The 25,844-nt window shown below is 34.8% G+C and overlaps 1 protein-coding gene across 1 annotated transcript in view; it reads left to right on the top strand.

Annotated features, from left to right (window-relative positions):
• The window catches only part of LOC144447150 (uncharacterized), a 56,210-nt gene extending 32,949 nt beyond the window's left edge, over positions 1-23,261 (top strand). Inside the window, exons 23-57 of the mRNA XM_078137055.1 lie at positions 314-511; positions 1,350-1,460; positions 1,802-2,068; positions 2,543-2,692; positions 3,559-3,740; positions 4,181-4,361; positions 4,601-4,741; positions 5,139-5,270; positions 5,388-5,516; positions 6,024-6,275; positions 6,558-6,683; positions 7,256-7,378; positions 8,205-8,330; positions 8,656-8,772; positions 9,264-9,392; positions 9,821-9,961; positions 10,458-10,583; positions 10,855-10,983; positions 11,440-11,562; positions 11,824-11,946; positions 12,367-12,492; positions 12,853-12,990; positions 13,422-13,673; positions 14,806-15,051; positions 15,972-16,226; positions 16,658-16,810; positions 17,201-17,320; positions 17,780-17,907; positions 18,389-18,587; positions 19,080-19,241; positions 19,525-19,594; positions 20,129-20,184; positions 21,174-21,481; positions 21,973-22,083; positions 22,552-23,261. Coding sequence (XP_077993181.1) covers positions 314-511; positions 1,350-1,460; positions 1,802-2,068; positions 2,543-2,692; positions 3,559-3,740; positions 4,181-4,361; positions 4,601-4,741; positions 5,139-5,270; positions 5,388-5,516; positions 6,024-6,275; positions 6,558-6,683; positions 7,256-7,378; positions 8,205-8,330; positions 8,656-8,772; positions 9,264-9,392; positions 9,821-9,961; positions 10,458-10,583; positions 10,855-10,983; positions 11,440-11,562; positions 11,824-11,946; positions 12,367-12,492; positions 12,853-12,990; positions 13,422-13,673; positions 14,806-15,051; positions 15,972-16,226; positions 16,658-16,810; positions 17,201-17,320; positions 17,780-17,907; positions 18,389-18,587; positions 19,080-19,241; positions 19,525-19,594; positions 20,129-20,184; positions 21,174-21,481; positions 21,973-22,083; positions 22,552-22,656 — 5,435 coding nt within the window. The 3' untranslated portion in view covers positions 22,657-23,261. The remainder of the gene's footprint in view (positions 1-313; positions 512-1,349; positions 1,461-1,801; positions 2,069-2,542; positions 2,693-3,558; positions 3,741-4,180; positions 4,362-4,600; positions 4,742-5,138; positions 5,271-5,387; positions 5,517-6,023; positions 6,276-6,557; positions 6,684-7,255; positions 7,379-8,204; positions 8,331-8,655; positions 8,773-9,263; positions 9,393-9,820; positions 9,962-10,457; positions 10,584-10,854; positions 10,984-11,439; positions 11,563-11,823; positions 11,947-12,366; positions 12,493-12,852; positions 12,991-13,421; positions 13,674-14,805; positions 15,052-15,971; positions 16,227-16,657; positions 16,811-17,200; positions 17,321-17,779; positions 17,908-18,388; positions 18,588-19,079; positions 19,242-19,524; positions 19,595-20,128; positions 20,185-21,173; positions 21,482-21,972; positions 22,084-22,551) is intronic.
• The last annotated feature ends 2,583 nt before the right edge of the window (positions 23,262-25,844 follow it).

The following is a 25,844-nucleotide window of genomic DNA, read 5'->3' as shown; positions in this document are numbered from 1 at the left end:
ATATACATATGATGGACTACCAGCGCTATGCCCTGTGTCACGTGCTACTACGACTATTTGCATAATATGCACATTTGAAAGTATGTTGGGAGTCTTGTACACCAACTCTCTAGATTGCCAATAGTTGACATGGCACTGCGTCCAAACATTCGTAACGTTGTGTCCTTCGTTTTGTTTATGAGCCCGAGTACAGATCTAGAACATCCATATTTAGTTCGATGTTCTTACTTCTTGCTCTTAAAATCTCATTCTAAGCAATCAATGTGTGTGTGAAATAGTGTTTTCTGAATATTAATTATCATTCTTTCAACAGAGGCCTACAGTGTGAACATGACCAAAGTCGCCCTTCTTCTCAAATTGGAGGAGTCGGATACTAGTACAACCGACAAATATCGACTCGTCGCTACGTTTTCGTCCACCATTTCAATATCTATAGGGCTTGCACAGAAGATGCTTGATGTTGTATTTTCAGCACCGGAAGAGTACAAGGGCAAGGTCAAAGGTTTAATGGGTAAGACAACCATTCGTGTCAAAGGTTAAAAATGCTTCATTTTTAAAGGTCAGTGGTCGTCTGTCAGGCATGTCCGGATAAGGCGCTCTTTTTAACTGTTTCAATCACATTACGTCCCGTCACTTCTCATTACGTCGCTATCACTACAATCTGTTATGCCATATCTTGACCACTGCTTGCATTTAATTCATTTGAATGACGCCAATGTTCTCTTGGGAATAAGTCTTTTCTAAATTATGTAAATTTCTGAGTTTGTATGAGCGTCTCTAGCTACTGGTCAGGTTTTTCGTAGTGTGGGACCCCGAGTCGCACGTGTGTGATTTTGATGACTGTTGCACTTGAACTATTATTTAAAGGGGAACACCACTCAAGGAAATTATATCATTTTGGGTTCTGGAGAGTAATTTCATAACTTCCTATTCATATTTATTCGGTTGCCAATAAAATATAGATTGAAACTTCCTTTTTAACCTTTATTATTCTAGCACTTTTACACTGCTACTTGTTTATCTGAAGGGCATACACACATGTCATGAATATTCAATGTTCATCTAATCCATATTCATGTCGTGTCTACAAAGCCCATAAGTTTATAAAAATACCCTTACAATTATTGCCTGCAGTGACGATCCCCTCTATATTGTCTTTTAAAGATGATGTCAGTTTCTGCATCCACTATTTCTCGCGAGACTTCACAATATTTGCAATTTCAGGGTTTCTTTCTTGAATACGTTAGAAAAGTGTAGGGTCGGTAGTGAAAACTAGGTGGGGTCGGGCAACCGTAACCAAACAATATTTTTTAGGCCTGATCGTAATTTTTATAACTTTTTAAAACCAGGATATTGGGATGGTGATCCAACAAACGATTTCATGCTGCCAGATGGCACCATACAGACACCAGATGGCGAAAATCTGACAGATGCCGAATACTTTGAGTTCGGTCAACAATGTGAGTATATATGCTGGTTCTTTTTTTAAAATTCGTGTTTACATTGTATGTACCATACAGCGAGATGGTGATATAGTTGGCTGAATACTTGCGTAACAACCCAAATGCACTAGTAACTATGATGTACCATCGCGATGAGTAATGTATGCATATTTTGTAGGGTATTGTAATTTGAGGAAGTCGATATTTGATATTTTATGATAAGTGATAAACTCTTGGTGAATAGAATGAGCATTATAACTTTATAGCAGTATTCGAACTGTTAATGAGCATTTGCAAATAAGATCATTTATAATTAATTTATAGTAATTTGTAAATTCAGACTCCCTCTGCTCTTTCAGGGAATGTGTCTGCCGACGATTCGCTGTTCACTTACAAGGACGGAAACACATGGGCTGATTACAACAATCCTACATTCATCCCTCTCTTCCTGGATGAGTTGATACTGCAATACGAAACGGATGATCCTGCCTACCTCAACACCGTGAGGAATAACTGTGGGGAGGATGAACAATGTCTGTTTGACTCGTTGGCTACAGAAAACGAAGACGTTGGACTTTTAACGAAAAACACGTCTTCTCAAATAAAAGTCCGAAAGAATGATCTAGGTAAGCGTACTGTTTGACCCGTTTCCTTGTCATTGCTTGACCACCTGACACAAGGTATGGTGAGCGAGTGAATTTTCCAGTCTTGATAATAACACCATGACCTAGCTGTAATGTATTACAGTTAGATTGTACGGTGTGGGGTTTCCACATTTTCCACATGTTCATCAATAACTTACATGTTTTTCACGCGTCATTGGGTTGTCTTATTATTTATTTTGTACGCGTTTTCCAGATAATGAAAATCCATACATAAGTAAGAGATGAAAGAAAAAAACAAGAAAATACAGAGGAGAATTATACAGAAGATAAAATATCTATTACACCAAAATAGTTTACGACATATTGTGACGAAATTCGTAGTACAGATAATTATGCTCGTTAGGTAAATGAAATCTACTGAGAAAGCTTAAAGACGATTTCCTGGATAATTTTGTTAAATCCCTTCTATGACTATTAATTTGTTTATCCTTACAGAAAATTTTCCACCAAACGTCACTGCCAGTCAGTTAATAGAAGCAGAGGTCGGAAAGACTGTAACTGTACAGGTGAATGCATGGGATCCAAATGGAGACGCCATAACATATTCCTTACTAAATGACAACCCAAGTACTGATATCTCGCAAGGTACATCAAGTCCATTCTAATACATATTTTGACTCTTGATATAAATATATGTTACTATTGACAGACTTGACAGCATATGTCCTCCCCAAGCATATCACTTAATATTAGCAGTCTTGGTTGTGTAGTAAAATTCTGTGTTCATTTGAAATATATTTCACAATTATAGAAGTTAAAATAAAGGTGAAACAATGCTAGTGGTATATTTTGAGACGACCGGTTACCCAGTGCCCACTTCATTACAAACTATATGTACCACATAATGCGATTGAGACCACATTTCAACTGAAGGCAATGTCGTCTGACTCGGCACAAATCTTGCTAACATTGCTAAGAGTCATCTACTGGCTCGAGAGCCTCGAGAATTTCTTTTTTTACTCTCTATATATAGCTAACATTACTATGGTTTATCGGCTAGCTTAACACAGGCTTCATAAATATTACTACATTGTCTTTGCATGTCATATCATTACCTCATCAGATTGTTACACAGCAAACGATTTGCTACGATCTGCGAATATCATGGTATTGCATACAAAGGAAATGTAAAATGTTAGTACAATTTTCTGTCGAGCAAGACGATTCAATGAAGCAAAATCGTAAAGTGTTTGTTAAGTCAGTCAATTAAATGTAGCAAAGTTAGTACACGTGTGTACAGAAAACAAGCCACATAATGACATGTTCTAGCGATCTTATTGTGATTTTTGTTGGGGCGGACGACGCTCTTTTGGGTGAAATAATTTAGCGAATATTGATTATATTTTTACAAAGAAAGATGTTACCATAGTAGTGATTTAACAACTTGAGTATAGTAACATATTATGACATAAGATTTCCAAAACAAACTTTTGTCGTTCATTTGTCGCCAGATGGAACTTTCACCTGGATACCAGAGAATACAGATCGGCTTAATTTGACATTTATAGTATCGGATGGAAAGGCTATGACAGCGTTTGTACCTCTTGTTAAAATATGCAATTGTCAGAATAGTGGTACGTGTAATTATAACGTCTCAGTGACGGACGCCGATATTAATAATGAGAAATTCTCGGTAAGTGTACAAGTTTATTCTGATTTGGTATTTCAATAGTAGTTCATCTGTAGTTGTGTCTGTTGTGAGTATCATATTGTGTAAGTCTTGTTTGTCTTCCTTTGCATGAAGTACCGACTAACTACTCAAGGAGCTACCGAGGATGAATTAGATAGATAGATAGATAGACATACATACATACGTACGTACGTACGTACGTACGTACGTACGTACATACATACATACATACATACATACATACATACATACATACATACATACATACATACATACATAAAGATACATTTCGCCTATCACATTATTATATGTTAGACCATAAGCCTCCCTCTAACCTTAAATAATCCACAGAGCATTATATAAACTGTGTATATATAGATGTTGTCAGTGCATGTTTTATCAGCAAATTCACAACCCTGCAAATAACGTTGTTTGCACTGTAGGTTGTTACGTGCATTTGTACACCAGGATATACGGGTGATTTTTGTGAAGACGATTTCAACGCATGTGCAGATGATCCTTGTTTTCCTGGTGTTGAGTGTACAGATTTGCCAGCCCCATCTTTAGAAGCAGAGTGTGGTGAATGTCCTGATGGTCTTGTAGGCAATGGCACGAAGTGTTTCGGTGAGTAATTTTATCTAAATATTTACAGTTTTGGAAGCCGCGCCGAATATACCATGTTGGATACTTTGGAAATTAGACGGTCTTGTTGTGATTACATGAACGAGATATTTGAGAAATGTTTAAACTTTATCAAGCAAAATTATTACAAAACATACATGTGTTTTATTTAATCGGCCCATATACAATATAAGAGCAGTTTTAATTTTAAACTCACTTGTTTTATTCATTATTTGTTTCAGATTTTGACGAGTGTGAAGAAGGGCGTGATTTTACAGACGGCAATACATTTTGTGAGCAGGAATGTGAAAATACTTTACAGAGTTATATCTGTCGCTGTTGGGAAGGGTTCCGTCTGAATGAGGACATGAAAGGATGCACAGGTAAATGTGTTTGTCGTTTTTTTCTTTTCTGAATCTTTTGTTCTCATAGAGTACTGTTAGAGGTACATAACTGAGTTTTACGTCTTTGTACGGATTAACATATAAGTCACGTGAAACATCTTGTGATGAGTAAGGCAAAAAGAATGACCACTAAAGATAAGGACGTCATAGATAATCATATTGTCTGCTTTGTCTTTTATCTATGACGATATATATGAACTTGAAAAAATGTGCATTACAATTTAGTCAGAAGTTATACTGATATTAATTAAATGCAATAAGTCAATACAAGTCAGTCAACTTGTTCTCTTGGTGAATTGCTCCACTTAGTAATTAAAACTAATCAGCAAAGAATAAATTCATTATAACTAATTAAAACGTTTTTTCTTCACCTTAGACATCAATGAATGCACTGAAAATATCGATGACTGTGACCAGCAAGCCACGTGTACTAACACCCCTGGAGGATTCAATTGCAGTTGTAACGATGGTTACAAGAATGTTATTGATAACAGGACATTGTGCGAAGGTAACGTAATTCATATATACATTGAAGAGATATGTCTTAAGTTTTAACATATCATTTAATGTATTATGGTAATGTATTTTGTTTTCAAATGTTTGCCTTTACTACTATATTTTACAGACATTGATGAATGTTCCGAGCCATCCTCTTGCGCTGATTCCAACGCTATATGTACAAACATTATTGGCTCCTATAAATGCTCATGTCGAGATGGTTATGAGAAGACTACCGCAGGACAAACTTGTACAGGTATTTGATTATTGATGGTGCAATTATGATTTTGCTTGAGTGTACACGTGTCTGTGCGTTTAATGTTTTTTTTTATAATAATGTGTGTGTGCGCGTGTGCCTGCTTGTGTGCCTGCCTGCCTGTCTGTCTGTCTGTCTGTCTGTCTGTCTGAACTTAGCTGTCTCTGTATATACGTAACAGGGACGTATGTATGTATGTATGTATGTATGTATGTATGTATGTATGTATGTATGTATGTATGTATGTATGTATGTATGTGTGTGTGTGTGTGTGTGTGTGTATGTATGTATGTATGTATGTATGTATGTATGTATGTATGTATGTATGATATTATCGCTCCACTAATCAAATGCAGCAGCCTCATTGTATAATTGTAAAACAGGATCATATCTGTAAACTTCCGTACATTTCACTTTAGCTTGTGGAAAGTACCACTGTCCATCTAATCTAATTCAAGGAAACCCGTCTTGACCGATACTATGAACATACTATGTTCTATCTTACAGATATCGATGAATGTGAAAGACTAATTGACAACTGTGATATACACGCTACATGTACCAATAATGATCGCTTATATGATTGCCAATGTAACGAAGGATGGATGGGGGATGGGTACAGTTGTTCTAACATTAATGAATGCCAGGACTTCACATTGAATGACTGCCATCCTCAATTTGCAAATTGCACAGACAATGATGGAAGCTACTTTTGTGAATGCAAACCAGGGTATATAGGAGATGGAAGAACATGTAATGGTAAGGTTTATGCATGTTATTAAAAAAAAGTATGTTTATCGTGAAGTCAAACGAAGGGAATTATAAGCCACCTCTTCTTTGCCTTTAATTGAGCGACCCATATAGGGCGTGTTTTATTTTTAATAATTGTAATTTTTTAATTATTTTAAGCAATTGCAGATTTTTATCCTTGCGTTTATAGGGTTATCGTTATTTATATTAATACAGAATGCATTTAATACATCAGTAATAAAATATCACCTACTAGTGTACATATTATTCAATATTATTTGATATTTTCAGATGTTAACGAGTGTAGCAGTTCAAATGACTACTGTGACTCGGTGGGATCTGTTTGTGTGAATACAGTTGGGTCCTACAGATGTGAATGTGACAGAGGATACGAAATCGACGGTACAGGTTGCAAAGGTATGACCAAATTGGTTTACACTTGGTGTAGGCTTTTGATATCACTTACGCTTCTTTCTTGTTAGAAACGTAGACTATTGCTAGTTATATTTTGTACACGTTGTACACGCAGTTCAAAGACCATATAATGTTCTTTTTATCCATACACAGTGTAAGGAATGCTGTGCACCTTGTGTGTAAAGACGTGGCATGACACGATGTATTTTACAGACTACTGTATACTGTGAAGGTGTATTTTTGTCTTATTTTGAAACTAAATCTGCGCCAACATTGTGAGCGTGAAAATATAACCACTTTCATTGGCGAATTCTGATTAACCAAGGCACTGGTAGAAGTAGATTGACTTCAAATGAATACATTTACATCTCAAAGACAAGTAATGCTGTCAAATATTGTCTATCCACCAAAATAAAAATGGTTCCGAAGTATAAAAATTGTCTTTCCGCTAATAAATGTTTTATGTGCAAAAATACAATCACAGGAAGCTTACTGAATACACCTTTGTCATTGTTAATTAGTATAAAAGTCACTCTATCAAGTACCTTATAATGGCTACCTTTGTTTCACCATAGACATCAATGAATGCAGCACGACTACATTTTCATGTCCTTCCGATTCAAGTTGTCGAAATACACTGGGATCCTATTTTTGTGAATGCGATGAAGGTTTTGTTGGCGATGGTACTGTTTGCTCAGGTATGTGACTGTCATAGTTCTCGGATCGATGCTTATACTTGAAAAAATGAATATATTATTTGTTGAAATTCCCTTGGTGTGTAGAACTTTGTTCGCGCAATTATTTTGAAATTGTGGACAGGTTTATGCACTTAGTGTGCACTCCGTTTCAGAATAGCACCTATTCCTTCAAAAGGTAGACAAATCATAATTTAACAGAGACTAAAATATATTGTCGTAGTTAGCTTTGGTTCTTAATAACAACATGGAGTAATTATTAAAATTTATAAACGACTTCACAAATACAGCCCCATTGATGGTTAGTGTTCATTGGTTTCGTTTGGTAACAACCATGCAGAAACCAAGAAGAAACTGTGCATTCTACAATTTAAGATACTATTAGCAAGACGGAATGAAAACATTTTCTTGTCACATTTTGTTTAAATTTAAATAAAATGAACTAACGTTCCACCATGTACACATCATATGCATTCATTTAAACATTGGCGCCCGCGAGTCTGCATCTAGTTGAAGTACGTTTGCATGGTTTATCTCATTCAGACTAAATGTAGCAAAAGGAATTACGATCTTGGTATCTTAAAGTGTAGATTGCAGTTTCTTATTGGTTTCTTCGTGGTTATGTCAAACATAGCAAATCAACGTTAACCTGCAACGGGCTGTACTTAAATTGTGCTAACTGCATGAAGCATGAAATAGCAGATATTATACCAGACATAGCCTTTGCAAAATATGAAAGGCATATACAATATAAAAATCCAACGAATCGTCATGAAATCTTACATTTTTCGAAATTCTCAAACTTGTCTTTTGGTGTCATTTTTCACAGACATTGATGAATGTGTTATCAATAGTGAGACCAAATGCCATGAGAATGCTCTGTGTTTGAACACACCTGGTAGTTTTATCTGTGAGTGCGAACCTGGTTACCAAGAGGATGGTTTCAACTGTACAGGTTAGTATAGATAAATTACTTATTTAGTTACTATTGCTCTCCTGAATATCAATGTTGTTAATCCATTTGTCTGGACCGCCTTACAAATTAACATAATAATCTTACCTTGAAATCAGTGGTCCTTGTAGATCGAGTATTACGTAGTTTATATTCAGTGAATTTCGAAATAAAGCCGCTCATTGCCTTTAAACTTACACTTTTCTCATTTACATAAAAGGCATGCTTTATCAATGTCAGTGGGTACCATGACAAGTATTCACAAGTGAGAACTCTGTATGTCAATATTAATATTGATGTAAATAATGCCAATTTATTTTCATTATAGATGTGGACGAGTGTGAGAAAAACATATGTGATCAAAATTGCACTAACACAGACGGTGCCTATGAATGTTATTGTAACAAGGGTTATGTACTGAATACTGATGGAATCACTTGCGATGGTAAGATTATATTTGCATGAGCTAAAAACACAAACAAACAAACAAACAAACAAACAAACTACATTACATACATACATAAGCTCGCACGCACGCACACAGCCAGACAGACACAAACATACATACATACATACATACACACATGCGTGCGTGCGTGCGTGCATACATACATACATACATACATACATACATACATACATACATACATACATACATACATACATACATGTTTATACTAAGCCTGTCCACTGTTACTAAGCTTGCCCACTATGTTACTAAGCCTGTCCACTATGTTACTAAGCCTGTCCACTGTTATTAAGCTTGCCCACTATGTTACTAAGCTTGCCCACTATGTTACTAAGCCTGCCCACTGTGTTACTAAGCCTACCCACTATGTTACTAAGGATGAAATGGTATAGAGCGAGATGGATGTACAGACATAGAGGCAGACCCTTAGTGTATTTTAAATTATATTCTCTCCATTTCGAATTCAGCCATCAATGAATGCTTGTACCAGACTGATGGATGTTTGCAGATATGCAACAACAGTACCAATAGCACGGATTATTCATGTAGTTGTTATGAAGGCTATCATCTAGATGAAGATGAAAGAAGCTGCCTTTGTAAGTGACCTTTGAGATCGTACAATAACCAACTTCCAATCAAAACTAAGTATGCTCAGATGCTAAGTTGCATTATACCTACTTTTATGTAATCAGAAGGCCAGCCTCCAAGATCTTGCAAGGGTACGGTCTTGGTAACCAATACTACATTATTTGTGGTTTAAAAATGGGACACATTGTTTACAGCAGTAGTTTATGTTTATCAACGGAATGGTACACAGTTACCATAATGCACCATTCAAAATAGCTAATTTTCAAATGCCTCTTATCTGTTATACAGCATGATGAGTATCATGTAGTTTTGTGCCATGTGGTCAAACAATCTCACGCAATTCCGATCCAGAGACAATTCAGTTGATTTTAATGTCTCATATTCAAATTCACTATTCCTACTGCATGTCTTTATCTTCTGATTTACAATACACCAGCTAATGCGACCTACGACTGTACACGAGACTGTCTGAATGGTGCGTGTTACAAGGATCTCAACGGTACCGGACTCTGTCGATGCAATAGAGGTTACGAACTGAATGATACCACTCCTGATTCTACAGAAGCAGTCTGTATAGGTATGTCTTTTTACATAACTCACTTCTATTACGTCATTTGTGTCATATCTACTGATGACAATATCAAGACGTAAGGATAGTGGTTCCTCTATTTGGAATAATATGAGGTGAATCATGTTATTATCATTGTATATATTGCAATGACGTAAACATGTTTTTCCATATTTGGATTCAGGTATTCATCAACGGAAAGGACGAAATTGTAATCAAATTAGTTTTGCATATATTTGCATATCAATTTTATACATACCACATGTATTAATTTGGTAATCCTATTTATTATATAAACCTGTCACTCTGTTCTTTTATTTGTCGCTTATTGCTAAATATACGTTTGTTTTTGCACATTATTTATAGTAGTCACGGCAAAGTGGGGAGCTATATGAATCTGGCGTCAGTATAATCATGATAATTAGTCTATTCTATAGTTATGGATGTTTTTTGAATGCATGGATTTATCATTATTCATTTATCTCTGACCTGACTTCTCTTTCAGGTGTAAATGAATGTGAAGTCAACGATAGCAATTATTGTGAACATACGTGTGTCGACAAGTCACCTGGATATGACTGCACCTGTAACGACGGTTACAAGCTGAACTCTGACCGTAGGACTTGTCTCGGTAAGGGGCATATTATTAATACATTAATTCAGTGCAGTGACGTTGCATCTAATACACCAAAATGTGACACTCTACTTGCACGAGCGAGTTATGAACACAAACCATTGCTAGAAAAATAAGACTGTAACAATGACCGTACATCAAGTAATAAACTGAATCAAAGCTCAAATTCAGAGATCGCTTTTCTGTTTCTCGAAGAGGTTCTATTGAAATAATGCAATTATATTTACTAATCTACCAAATCATAGAACTCCACCGGTTTCTCCTACAGATATCGACGAGTGTACGTCAGAGATCCATCAACATACCTGTTCTCAAAAGGAAAAATGTGTTAACATTGTTAGTAGTTACATATGTGCATGCAGATATGGTTACGTTAATACGAGCCAGGGATGCGAAGGTACTGTCATTTTTTCACATGTTTACATTTGTTGGAATTAGAAACAGTGTACGAGTGTATGTATCTATAAGAATTCAGATCATTTTCCCCCTTAATTGTAGGATATACCTTATATTTCAATTATGAAGAGACATAAATTGATGGTACAATATATACGTAATATTAATGTCAAATCTGTATACTAGAACTTGGTATAATTAATCTGTAAACTAGGACATAGTTGTTCTGTATGACATGTCCACTTCCAGCGTCCCAAGTGTTTGTAGTATTTGATATCAAATAACACATACTACATTCCTCGTGCAGGACAGTTTCTGACATTAGCAACTTGATATCTGCTGTTTCTTCAATATTAAAACCTACATAGTATTTATCGATATTTCAGTTTCAATTTGTGATGATTTACCCTCTTTTGTTTTTAAATCTGTCATGATTGCTTTTTATTCTTTTCCACAGATGTCAACGAATGTAAAACCAACAACACACTGTGTGACGAAAACGCACGTTGCAATAACACCGAGGGGTCCTTTTTCTGCGAATGCAAGAATGGATATGATGGCGATGGTGTCGTCTGCCAAGGTAAAATTTGACATATATTTATAAGCACATTCAACAGTTATTTCAATGAACTATAATTGTTAGTCGATTCAGACTTGTGTATAACATCATATTTTTTTGGACCAATTTATATCATCATTCTTATATTGTGGTAAAAATATCAACACAGTATAAACTTAGTCTTAAAGACCGAGCAAAGTACCAAATTTACTCTAAGACTGTAAGAGTTTGAGAATTGCGATGGCTATGGCCCGTGGTTTTATGAGTTCTGTTTATTCGTAGACGTCAATGAATGCACTAATGAAGACGACATATGTGGAAACAACGCAATATGTAACAACATCGTTGGATCGTATGAGTGTACCTGTGAGACTGGATATCGTATGGAAAATGATTCGTGCATCGGTAGGGTTGTTATTGTTATACAAATTACACCCGACTTATCTGCGAAGTAAACAACCACAAACAAACAAACAAACAAACAAATAGACAAGCATGCGTGCGTGCAAGCGTACGTACATACACATACATACATACATACATACATACATACATACATACATACATACATACATACATAAAAAACAAACACACACATACATACACAACCCCAGTATGTCACTATATTTTGTTCTAACTAGTAATTAATTATATTAACCATTATTAAATTAGAATAAAGATCACAAATAACAAGAACTGGTATTATTGTAGATATGTATTCATGTTCAACAGATTGTTATCATATATCACTCAATTGATGAACCTTGAGTAGAGGTTGGAAAAGTTACATTTAAAACTATTTTAATTAACACATTTCTTTAACAGACGTTGACGAGTGTTCAAACGGAGGAGGTGCAACGTGTGACGAAAATGGGAGTTGTACTAATGTCATCGGATCATATATATGTACCTGCAACGAGGGATTTGAAGGAGATGGACGAAATTGCATAGGTAAGGGGAAGTAACGTAAATGAGTATAAATTGTCGTTAAACTACACTTCCCCCTGCTACCCAAAGAATATAAGGGTCACAAGAATGAGCCAGTATGTAAAAATCAATGCTTCAGACGCTCTGTGATGTTCAATCAATATGTACACATACAGTTAATACCATGCAACATGCCAGTGTATTTTAGCTGACGATAACTATTTTATATGAAAATTATGATGTTAGCATAAATATGTCAATTTTCCAAAGATTGATGAACTTTCAAGAGACGTACATGTTATGATTCACCCCATGTACATCAATTTGTATCTGTTGTAAAAAAAGACTACAGGGAGGTATATTTGTATTGGTTCATTTTTACAGATATTAATGAATGTTTATTACCTGATAACCATAAAAATGCTGACAATTGTGATCAAAATGCTGTCTGTCATAACAACGTTGGAAACTACACATGTAACTGTACGCAGGGTTACCAGGGAAACGGCATAAACTGTGAAGGTATGCTATGATTTTATTTCCAAATCTGTATTTTACTTATTCAGTCATTAGAGTTAGTATAATTTAACTCTTATCTATCATTGCAAATGAGCAAATATGCCATGGTAGTCTGAAAGGTCCAGTCGTTGGTCCGCTTATATTATGTAACCATTCAGGTTAGTGCCATGGATACTCAATTTATTTATACAAACAATAGTGAAACATTTATTGTTTTTGTATAGCTATACCATAGTCTTAATGAAGCAAGTTTTAATTGGTCCGAAACGGAATTCGAACATACAAAATCTGTCTAGCTGTCTATCTGTCTGTCTGTCTGTCTGTCTGTCTGTCTGTGTGTGTGTATGTATGTATGTATGTATGTATGTATGTATGTATGTATGTATGTATGTATGTATGTATGTGTCTAACTGTCTCTATCGTTTTACATGCAGATGATAACGAATGCCAAATGGACAATAGATGTGCCGATAACTCAACAGGTGGTGAATGCCATAATTTAGATGGCACGTACAGATGCAGCTGTCAGTCAGGTTACCGAGGTGATGGTGAGAGCTGCGAAGACATAGATGAATGTGTAGAAAGTCCTGATGTGTGCCATACGTACGCTGTTTGTACAAATACTAATGGCTCTTACGAATGTGTTTGTCAGTCAGGGTTCTCTGGTGATGGCATCACATGCCAAGGTTAGTTTTTGTCTTCATTTCAAGATCAAAAACCAAAACGAGGCTTGATTTCAGTAACCATATCAGGTAGTTGGATTTTGGCTTCGATATATAAATGTACCTTTAAGTTAGTTGTTTGTTTGTTTGTTTGTTTGTTTGTTTGTTTGTTTTATTTACGTGTCCTATGTGGGCTTACCAAGTGAACATTTCGTTCAATACAAGTATATGTACCGTATAAATTAAAGAGATGCCACATCCAGCCCACTGGGCTTATAAGACACAAAAGAGCAGTATAAATATACATATTGAAAATAAATACTGGAGAAAATTAATTAGTAACTGTTTGTTGGTTATTTGGTCGCTCTTTACGGGAACAACGGAAAGGTCGCCCCCCCCCCCCCCCAACGATGAATCTTTCATTTTTGCTGGTACTCACTCCGACACATTGAAAGGGTTAGTGCCGGAAGGTCATAACTACAAATAAAAAATGCAATTTTGAGAAAAAGGCCAAAACCATATTTTCGGCAAAAGTCAAATGTAAACATGAGGTTTTCTGCATTATCTATCTTCATCCATGACAATTTTTGGTGAGATAAGAGAAGATACAGCAAAATTATGTTTGTCAGAGATGATATTTGTAGGAGAACAGGAACTTATGATTACTATGTTTTAACGACCTAACCAACGTGTTGAAAGGGTATCAGTAATAATTAGTTGTTTTTTATCACAACCAAGGGACGTAATCAATTACGAGTAACGTCTCACCAGTTTTGGTCGACAGGCGTTGTCAGACTGACCATTTGCTGGCTTTTTCGAATATCATCGACGAATGGAACAGGTTATCCAGGTAAAATAGAGAATCTTTTCACATCAGATGACAAGAGGGCAACACCATTCAGAGGGACAAGGAGCATACCAATTACATAATCTCTACGATCACATCATCCCATTATGCCACCTAGCGGTAAACTCAAGCAAACGGACAGTTTGTCACTTGGCAAGTTTGTCAATCTGAACAAGCGAAACGTTACTCATGAATAATTACAGCCTTTTGGTTGTGATAAAAGAACTAATTATTACTGTCTTACCAACCTGATGAATGTATTTAAAGATAAAGCATGTACATCTAACAAACTTATTTAATACATTGCAGACATCGACGAGTGCTTCAACGATACTTTAAATGACTGTGACCTGAACGCTAAGTGCATGGACAAAGTTGGCTCTTATGCATGCAGTTGTAAGAGTGGTTATGTAGGCAACGGTAGAATGTGTGTTGATGAAGACGAATGTGCATTAAACATAGATGGCTGCCCCCTTACATCTGACTGTAACAACACCATTGGTTCGTATAACTGTGTTTGTCATGCTGGATACAAAAACGGAACTGATTGTCAAGGTATTGAAACTTGAGTTTTCAAAAGATTCAATTGTTGTTTATTATACTATGTTCACCACCTCCACCACCACCACCACCACCACCACCACCACCATTATAATCATGATCATGATCATGATCATGATCATCATCAAAATCATGATGATGATGATGATGATGATGATGATGATGATGATGATGATGATGATGATGATGATGATCATCATCATCATCATCATCATCATCATCATCATCATCATCATCATCATCATGATCATCATCATCATCATCATCATCATGATCATCATCATCATCATCATCATCATCATCATCATCATCATCATCATCATCATCATCATCATCATCATTGAAACACTTATTAATATTCAAGTACTTTTCTTCCACTATCTTTCTACAACAAATCCATCTGTTTTATGAGTACATTTGGATCATTATGTCAGATCTAGTTTGGGAACTTTAGTGATTTGTTCGGACCATGGCTGTTCTAAGTCACAAGTGGAAGGAAAAGAACTTGTATAAGGATAGTTTGTGCATAATTGGTCCACAGGTAGTATTATTGTTTGATATATTGTTAGTAGCTACCTCTGATTACACTGCATACAAGTGTATCAGCTTCTATTCTATAGGGATAAATTATGCTTAATGGCAAATAGCATTACTGTGTTTAGTACATAATATACGTTGAAACATCGCGTGAAAAAAAAGTGATTTACGTTATCCTGATGATTTCATAGATACTAAGATCAAGCACTTGTACAGCAGATGAAACATTCAAATATGCAAGCACTATACATGAAAGAATAACTCTATTTTGAAATCTTTTCGAGTTTAGAGTTGAACAGTTTGTTCAGTATTGTACTCTTTCTTCCCTTTGTCCATCAAATGTTAGAATGGTCATATTTAATTATCTTCTTTTGCAGATACTGATGAATGCAAAGCGAACACTGACAACTGTATCGATGATGCAAATGGCGGAATATGTGTAAATCTACCTGGTAGTTATTTATGTGAATGTAAGCCTGGCTACAATGGAGATGGCATAACTGGATGTGTTGAAATTAACGAATGTGATACTGCCAATCCTTGCCATGCTTATGCCAACTGTACCAACACTGTCGGCTCATACATATGTGTTTGTAAAAATGGGTTTCAAGGAGATGGCAAAAAATGCTTGGGTAAGTAAAGATCGGTACCATATAAAACATTTTGTCTTAGTTCCCGAACTGAGAGCGCAATTAATTTCCCTAGTATATTTCGGCTAAATCAGGCAGTCTAAGCTTCTTGAACTTTGATTCCAGAGCAAGGAGAGAACGCTTTCGGTTGTAAGGATATATTTAAAAGAATATCGAATTTTTACACATCAGCGGCTTTACACTTCAGAATAATTTATATAACTCTATTAATGATGTAATTATTCCAATGCAGAACACACAATCAATGAAAACATGATCAAAGTCACGATATTGTCATTTTTATGGTCGACGACAGTTTGATCCGAAAGCAAGGGTGAAGGGTCGCTGGTGGACGAGATCAGATGTGCATTACATGGAGGCCTATGTATTGATCTAGCATGTGATTCAATTTTTATATCTTGATTTTAATACAGATATCAATGAATGTTACAATGGTACGCTTAATGACTGCCATACTGATGCTAACTGTATAAATAGTATTGGTTTATATCGGTGTGAGTGCAAAGACGGTTTTGAGGGAGATGGAAAGACCTGTACCAGAATAAAAACAACTACAGAAATTACAGGTATGAAATACTATTACAGCTCATTTCAATTTACCGTTCAGTGGTATTGTTTGATACAACCTTGTAGAAACCATAAGACACTTCGAAAATTCTTGCTACATTAATCTGAATGTAATAAACCATATACTGCAACTAGATGCAGACACGCAGGCGCCAGTGTTTCGATGTCTGGATTTATTGTCTGCCCCACCCCCACACAGTGTGCGTACATATGTCTTCATGTTTCTTACATTAAGGATTACTTGTCGGAGAATTTAGACGAAGGACCTTGTCTTTCTCATTAACCCCAAAAATAACTACCTTGAGAAAAGACCTTAAGTTTTAAAAAGGAACATGTAAGTAAAAATGTCAAACATTTATACTTCGAATTCATTCTGGTCTCTTAACAAGATGTCGGTCCTTGCATTGATGACCCATGCGATACAACCAAAGAATATTGTGTTGATAGAGAACAAGGTTCTGAATGTCTATGTAAAAGTGGTACCACTAGGGCTAACGGACAGTGTGTAGGTAAGTAACATTATAAACTTAATAATGGTACGGAGGGGCACAAAATATCGACAGAAAACAAACTATCAGTGTATGGATTGACATTAACATATACTGCTTGGCAGTAATTTATTAAACCCGGTCGAACGACAAACAAGATAAGCAGTGAAAGAAAAGGTGAATAACTAAGCTATTTTACAACATTTCGTATATGAGTGAACATTTGTCGCAAATTTGGATCTAAAATGGGAGAAGTCGGAGTATTAACATATTGCGTTTGGTAAATATAAATAACAGCATAATATAAAGAATATCAGAAGTCTATCAACATCAATTCACCACTACCACAACTAGGTTACCAGTATCATTTACAACACCATTACCAATATTATTATCATTATACCATACCATACCATACCATACCATACCATACAGGCCAAGTAAGATGAATATTAACGGAAACTATTTTGACTCCTGTAGGTACGAAATCTTTCAAAGGAACATTTATCATATTGACGTTGAACAGCAAACCATATTTCTTCTCGGCTGAATTGTATGACCCAAAATCCGATGCTTACCAACAATTGACAAACGCTGTTATTCAAACGGTGAGAAAAGTCATCCTGTTGTTTCCCCATGTGATTTCAACATTTTCTAGTTTTCCAGTTGTATGTACCAGCGGTCTTTTGAGACAGCTTCAAATTATCTAAGGTGTCTACGTAATTTGTGTTTTAGAATGATTAACATATAGTAACCATTACAAATGTCTTTTACCTGTAGATTATTGTTAAACAATTCGATCAACTATTTAGTTTACTATGAGTACATTGATATGAAATACGAATCGATTGGGTAATATATAACATTCATGTACCCTACCTATTTATTGCGCCATTTTAAAATGGTTATTTAACCTCTTCTTTTCCCGATCGAGTAAACTCAATTTTGACGATGGTGAATATATTTTCAAGTCATATAAACCAAGCAGTGTTCTGTGCTACACTACAATGCAGTAGTCGATCTATAACTCAGAGTGCCGGGAGATGTACTCTAAGACTAATGCGATTTGCTATATTTTTCGGTCAACAGTTGGATACCCTATTCAGAGATGATACCACTTACACTGGGTCATTCATCATTGGGTTCAATAAGGGAAGTACAATTGCAGAATACTCCACCACTTTTACTACAGGGACAACCTACAATGATGAAACATTACAGAAGTACCTAGAGAACGAAGCAAATAGCGGCCTGCCAAATTTGGCTGTGACAAATGTTACTATTACAGGTGAGATGTGAGAGAGAGAGCGCTAATTTGCGTTTCTCTGGTTTCTCTCAAAAGCTTCATACGACATTAACCAGGAATCATACATTATCATCATCTATAAGAAAGTTCCTGTTCATGTATAAATGGAAAACCTGTAACTAGTCTTGATTTCAATTTCATATTATATACAAACTTTTGCACAAGTTCTGATACATTTACATAATATTGCATGGTGTTATTTCTCGTAACAGCTGTTTTCAAACCTAACGGCCAACGCAAAATTAAAGGGTCTGGAAATTGGTACAGTGCGTAGATTCCATAAGAACACTTGAACAGAAGGGTACAGAACTCTGGGCAAGAATGTGCCATTAGCAGACCACCATTATCGATAGTCTGAGAACCCCGGAAAAAATGTCATTGTAGTATATTAGAGTTATTCGTGAGCCGTCACGCTCTTACTAAGACTTCAAATAGTGAAATTATGACGTTTTACAAATGTATTTTTAAATTCAGATTTTTATGATCCTGTGTGTCTCCGACCAAATGGACACGATTGTTCAGACAATGCTCACTGCATAGACAAATCATCAGATGGAACGTTTACATGTATCTGCGACTGTGGATATGGTGATGATTCAGAACATGTTATGGAAAGACCAGGGCGGAATTGTTCAAGTAGGTTTCAATTCTAACCTTTTGAGAATATTAGTTTATGTATATTTAGTGAAAAAATATCAATAGAACATTGTAAAGTGAATGACATTTTTGTACACAAACCTGTGCATACTCTGAGGCGAATAGTGTTTTGAATTGAGAATATTGGCCAGTTGATCTGAAAATGGAACGTTGGGTACCACTCTTATCACGAATTATAAGAAATTAATGAAAGTTGAGGGTTTTCTTTGTCGCACTATTATATAGATAGTTATTCATGATTGTTTTTTCTACTGTGTAATAGAAGAAAGCAATACCTTTGAATGTGGAAATGGAGGGATATGCCACGTTGAAGCTGGTGTCAAAATATGCGAGTAAGTGTACAAGTTATTTGTTATAGGGCACCTAGCTTCACTTCAATCGAGTTGAGAGTGAGTTGTGTATGTTATAGCATAGGTGAGACGCTATGCTTTGATATGACATATGTCATGATGTATATGATACCTTTCTTATAGCAGTGTTAATTACATGTTAACTATACACAATTGTTCTAGATTCAATAAATATTCGGCCATGATTCAAACCCCAATACTCCGAAGGATACATACTTAATTGTACTGTTTCCACAACAAATTATTTACAAGGATATATATATATATATATATATATATATATATATATATATATATATATATATATATATATATATATATATATATATATATATATATATATACATATGTTTATTTGAATATTGTTTCTCATAAATTGCTGTACTATGATGAAGTTTTATGAGGGGACAATCAGCTCAGTCGCTTAACTATTCTACACTTTTCTTCCACTGCCCCTCAGTTGGTAATTTCTATATTTGAAATTGTTAAAACATGTTATTCAACTTATTTTTTAAGGTGCACAGACGGATACATCGGATACACCTGTGATGAAAAGTCTGGATACGTAAAATGTGAGTGGCTTAATTCTGCTATGTGTATATCTTTTGCTTTTCAGCATTGTTCATGTAATTTTATACATAAATTTATCAAAAGCAATTTAAATGTAGAATTACAGCATACCTTTTGTCATATTTAGTTCCTCTAATTTGTATAAATATTTATGGAGCATGTACATTCTAAAATTTAAAGGCATGTGGTCACTAGCTACGCATGTGCGGATAAAGTGTATTTTTGTTTGGTGACAGACACGATGCGTCGAGTGGAGATCACTATGAAAGCTCTTACACATCCCAAGTTCTGGCCTTGAAGTTAAATTTGGCTTATATAAGCAATACACCAGAGTTCACAAAAAGTTGTTGTAAACTTCGTCGCTCAGAAGCTAAGATTTGTTTTGGGCTCCTTAATTCAACTGGCTAGGATTTTGAGATGGCAAGTGCGCGTGTGGTGTGAAACGGAAAACTACCATGCTTATATGTATGTACAGCCCGTTACATGTTAGTTTTCACTCTCTCTGTTTGATACAACCATGCAGAAAGTAATAAGAAACTGCACATTCTACACTTTAAGAGAATAGCAAGGTCGAAATTCCTTGTTGCATTTTGTCTAAATAACATAAACTGTAACAAGACACAGGCAAGCAGGTGCTAATGTTTTGATGTCTGTATGGTGGCAAGATAGTCTTATGACTTAGATCAAATGTTGCAAAAAACTAGTATTGTATTTATTCAGTCTTGCTATCTTAGAATACAGCATTTGAAGTTTCTTATTGGTTTCTTCGTGGTTGTTTCAAACAGAACCAGTGAACGCTAACATGAAATACGCAGTACAAGTGATGCTAACTTATCACGTCGATGAAAAATCCTACTATATATATTTAAGCACCCCTATCAATCCAGGGTCAGCGTTGAACATTCAGTTTTAAAATTACCATACTAAGTTGTGCGCAAAGATATATTTTGATCTGTATTCTGAATAGTTTTCTTTAATGCTTTTTTTTCAGCCTTCAACACGGCAAATGTCATCGGTATGACAATTGGCGTCACCGTTGGTGTTCTTGTGATAGCTATGATTGTTATCATCGTCCAGTATATCCGCATTACAAGACGGAAACCAAACGTACAGAGCAATAAATACAAATCATGGCCATTCAGAGGAACGCAACAACAGGATCGATATCCCAAGGACTGGATGTGGGACCAAGACAGTTTTGGAGACGAGAGCGATAATGGTTTATATAATGAAAGATTTGACAGTTTTGGCAGAGAAGAAAGACTACGGGAGGTTATGACAAAGGTACCTGGCTTCCAGGTGAACAAAAGTGGTTATCACGAATGATAATTTTGTAATAATAATATGATATGATATGATATGATATGATATGATAGGATATGATATGATATGATATGATATGATATGATATGGTATAATATAATATAATGTAATATAATATGATATAATATAATATAATAAAATATAATATAATCTTATAAAATATAATATAATATAATATAATATAGTATAACATAATATAATATAATATAGTATAACATAATATAATGTAATATAATATAGTATAACATAACATAACATAACATAACATATGATAGGATGTGATATGATGATATTATATATATGCACGCAGTCAGACATATATTGTGCGCGAGTGTGTGTTTGCGTTTAGTGTGAGTAAAATTTACAATATCATGCAAACAATTACAGAATGGCATGTTTGGTGATACATAGTACGTCGTTTCAAAAGCCTGGTGGCATCATCAGATCTTTCTGTCATTTTAATGCAGATTTTTCCAGGAGTATCGAGAGAAGAGTACAGCTTTGGATCTGATTCGTCTTACCATGGTGGATTCGAAGTTCCATATGTAGCTGACGGTACAGAAGAAGTAAGATCATGGGTAAGAAGATTTTATGACAACAATGTATTCCTATACCTACCTACCTACCTACCTACATACATACATACATACATACATACATACATTCCTATCTACCTACCTACCTACCTATCTACATACCTACCTACCTACCTACCTACCTACCTACCTATCTATCTATCTATCTATCTATCTATCTATCTATCTATCTATCTATCTATCTATCTATCTATCTATCTATCTATCTATCTATCTATCTATCTATCTATCTATCTATCTATCTATCTATCTACCTACCTACCTACCTACCTACCTACCTACCTACCTACCTACCTACCTACCTACCTACCTACCTACCTACCTACCTACCTACCACCCTCCCTCCCTACCTACCAACCTATCTATCTATCTATCTACCTACAGGAGATGTGACGTCATGGTTACGTTTTTCTAATAATATAATAATGCTTTGTATGTTTGTGTTTGTAGGAAAGAGCGGTCGATACTCATGCCCCCAGGCCCAGCACAGATGAAGCAGGCGATTTTCACATCCCAAGAGCCCACATACAACAGCCTCCATTTTCGAAAAAATAATTAGAACCATTTTTTAATTGACATTATCATTCCTTGTGTACAATCATATGTCACTTTATCAATACTCCAAATTGTTATTTCGCAAGAGGGGACAGAAAATAAAAAAATAACACCGAATTTTAATACACATTATCAGTATTTATAATTATAACGCATTGAACGGGAAGAAACAAATATATATTTTTTAATTGTTTTTATTAAAATGTATGCATATCCAATAATGTATCACTCATATCCTTATGTTTACCAAATGAAATTAATATTTACATTTTGAAAGGCATGTCCTTCCCATGTAATATGCGGGCCATAATTACCCGTTGATGCTTGTGATACAAATTGAGTTTGTGATATTTTTTGTGAGGTAGAATTAAAAGATTTTCACATTCTTTTATTTGATTGGGTGAATATTCCATGTATAAGACGTGCCTTATTTATGCAATGAATTTTTATTGTATATTATTGCAATTATATAACAGAGCATTGTGAAGTTTAGAATTTGAACATTTTGTCAGTAAGATATACTATTTTATGAACTCGGGGATCACGCCAGCGGTTTCTATTTAAACAGTAAAGAAAATGGACTAACATGTTATTTCAATTATATATATATATATATATATATATATATATATATATATATATATATATATATATATATATATATATATATATATATATATATATATATATATATATATATATATATATATATATATATATATATATAGTGTTTATGTACCTGAGAGTGGCAAAATGAATGAGATATTTGTATCTATTTTTGGATTGTCGATTAATTAAACCACATAACTGTGTTTTCTTTCCATGGAAAACATTTAGAAACAACATTTATATACACCATGTACTAAGTCCACGTTTTTTAATTCGAAGTTAATTGCAAACAACCAATCTGTTAACAGTTTGTTTTGGTATTTACTCGAAGCGAAGTTGTAAACAAACTCGGTAAACACAAGTAATTAATGTTAAACTATGTATACAAAGTTAGATGTTACATATGTTGTTTCACATTGTATACAGTATAGACACAAAATAAAATTGGTTAGCTCATCCAAAATTCCAAGTAAACACTCATTAGTTAGGTCTATGAATGTTCTCAATCATCCAGGTATGAAGTTAATAATGAAGTAATTATAATCTATCCTACTGGACTTGCTGTTCGTTTGAATGGCAATAGTTTCACGTCCTATCCTTGACGCTTGTTCAAGCCGACTGATGATCTAATGACAGATGGTTGGTGACAGTTTTCATCATCACATGACAATTCTACTCTGTCAGGTGTCACCAACCATCTGTCATTAGGTCATCATCCGGCCTGAAGAAGCGTCAAGGATAGGACGTGGAACTGCTGCCATTCAAAACAACAGTAAGTCCAGTAGGAGAGATTATAATTGCTTCATTATTAACTCATTAATTCGACAGATTTATAACACACCGTTTACCGTTAAATGTGTTTATTTCATGTTTGATATTATGATCACAGCTCAAAATAATTTGCGCTGTTTGCAATAATTAAATGTTAGTAACTATGTTTCTAAAAACCGAAATATGCTATTTTGTAAACAATTACTATATTTTAATGATATTATAATATCGTCTATTTGAAATAATATATATAATTTTGATATCAATAATAATTTCATATTCAGATCAATGTCTTCCCAGTTTTTATTTGCTTTGGTATCCGTAATTGTCTGATCGAAAATGAGTGTGATTTTAAAGACTCGCTTAGGTGGATGGAATATATATATATACATACATATATATATATATATATATATATATATATATATATATATATATATATATATATATATATATATATATATATATATATATATATATATATAATATTTCTTAAATACTAATAATTTACATATTCATTTATGACACGATTTTACATTTCAAATGAGTTGACAGGCTAATAAATTAATGTAACTGGTTTTCAACTGACACTTTTAATTAAAAGAAAATTATTTAAACTAGATTTTATCTAATTGATGTATTGCCTGTTCATTTGTTTGTAGTGCGAGTGATTTTGTTGATCCGTGTCTTCTCCTTAAATCGCCATGACGTAAGAATCTATTAATCTCATTTTAACGAAATTGAACCTTGGAAATAATTTAAAACTCTTTAAACTGTTGTTTTGTTCAAGAAACTCCCAAACCTATTCTCTAAAAATCTGGGATCACCATGCAAATTTAAAAAAAAAATAAACTTCAAAATAATATAAACATTTAGTCATTTTGGAATCAAATGTGGCCGGCAAATATGGGGAAAATAACATTGCGATTTCCTTGAAAATAAACGGTGAAATCCAAAATTGTTGTTATTTCAATACGACCAGAACAAACTTTCAAATGGCAACATTTGGAGAGAATTGCTCTTCAGGGAAAATTAACCCGTAGACGCATTTAACATATAAACGAACATGAAATATGAACTCTGTGTCTGTGTGTGTGGGGTGGGGGGGGGGGGTGGTAGTGTACGTTTCGCCATTGTTCACTGCGAGAATTAGGAATTAACCTGAGTGTATGTTGATGTAGTTTTGAGTGAAACTGTATCCACCTTTATCATAAACTACTTACAGACTTGTCGCTGTTCGTGCTCACAGATCACATGTACGGTATTATAAAAACAGAAAGTCGCGATCGATTCATTAAATCTAGAAGTTCATACAAGTAATCCTGGCACAACGTTAATACAATATTCATCGATTTGCTTTGGCAGACAATGTTTCTAGAATGATTGATAATTATAGTGGAATTAGCTGACTGTATAATGTACTTGTGAAACGACTTCAAGGCAAAAACTTGTTCATGATCGATTATTTCATATTCTGTACAGCTGTGTGTGATTTACTGATAAGGGTTCTTCTGGCACTTTCCTTTTCAAGTTGTAGTTTCCAGGTGGAAGTCATAGAACAAGAGGAAAGATGCCAACAAAACTATCAGTTGACGAAAATGGGACAAGTGAATATATTCCACGCTGTTATTGGTTATCGCAAAGATTCATTCCTGTAAGCCAGAGCACACTGTGATTGCATTTCTCCTGAATGAGTGCTAAGTATTCGTAATAATGACGTCGTGACGAGCTGACCAATCAATGGCCGACTATAAAGCATACGTATGTGATCAGGTATTATTACCGTAAAGAGGACAGCAGTGTACGAC

Source organism: Glandiceps talaboti, chromosome 16 (genome assembly GCF_964340395.1).
Source record: "Glandiceps talaboti chromosome 16, keGlaTala1.1, whole genome shotgun sequence".
NCBI classification, from domain to species: Eukaryota; Metazoa; Hemichordata; class Enteropneusta; family Spengelidae; genus Glandiceps; species Glandiceps talaboti.
This window is presented reverse-complemented; position numbering and strand designations above follow the sequence as displayed.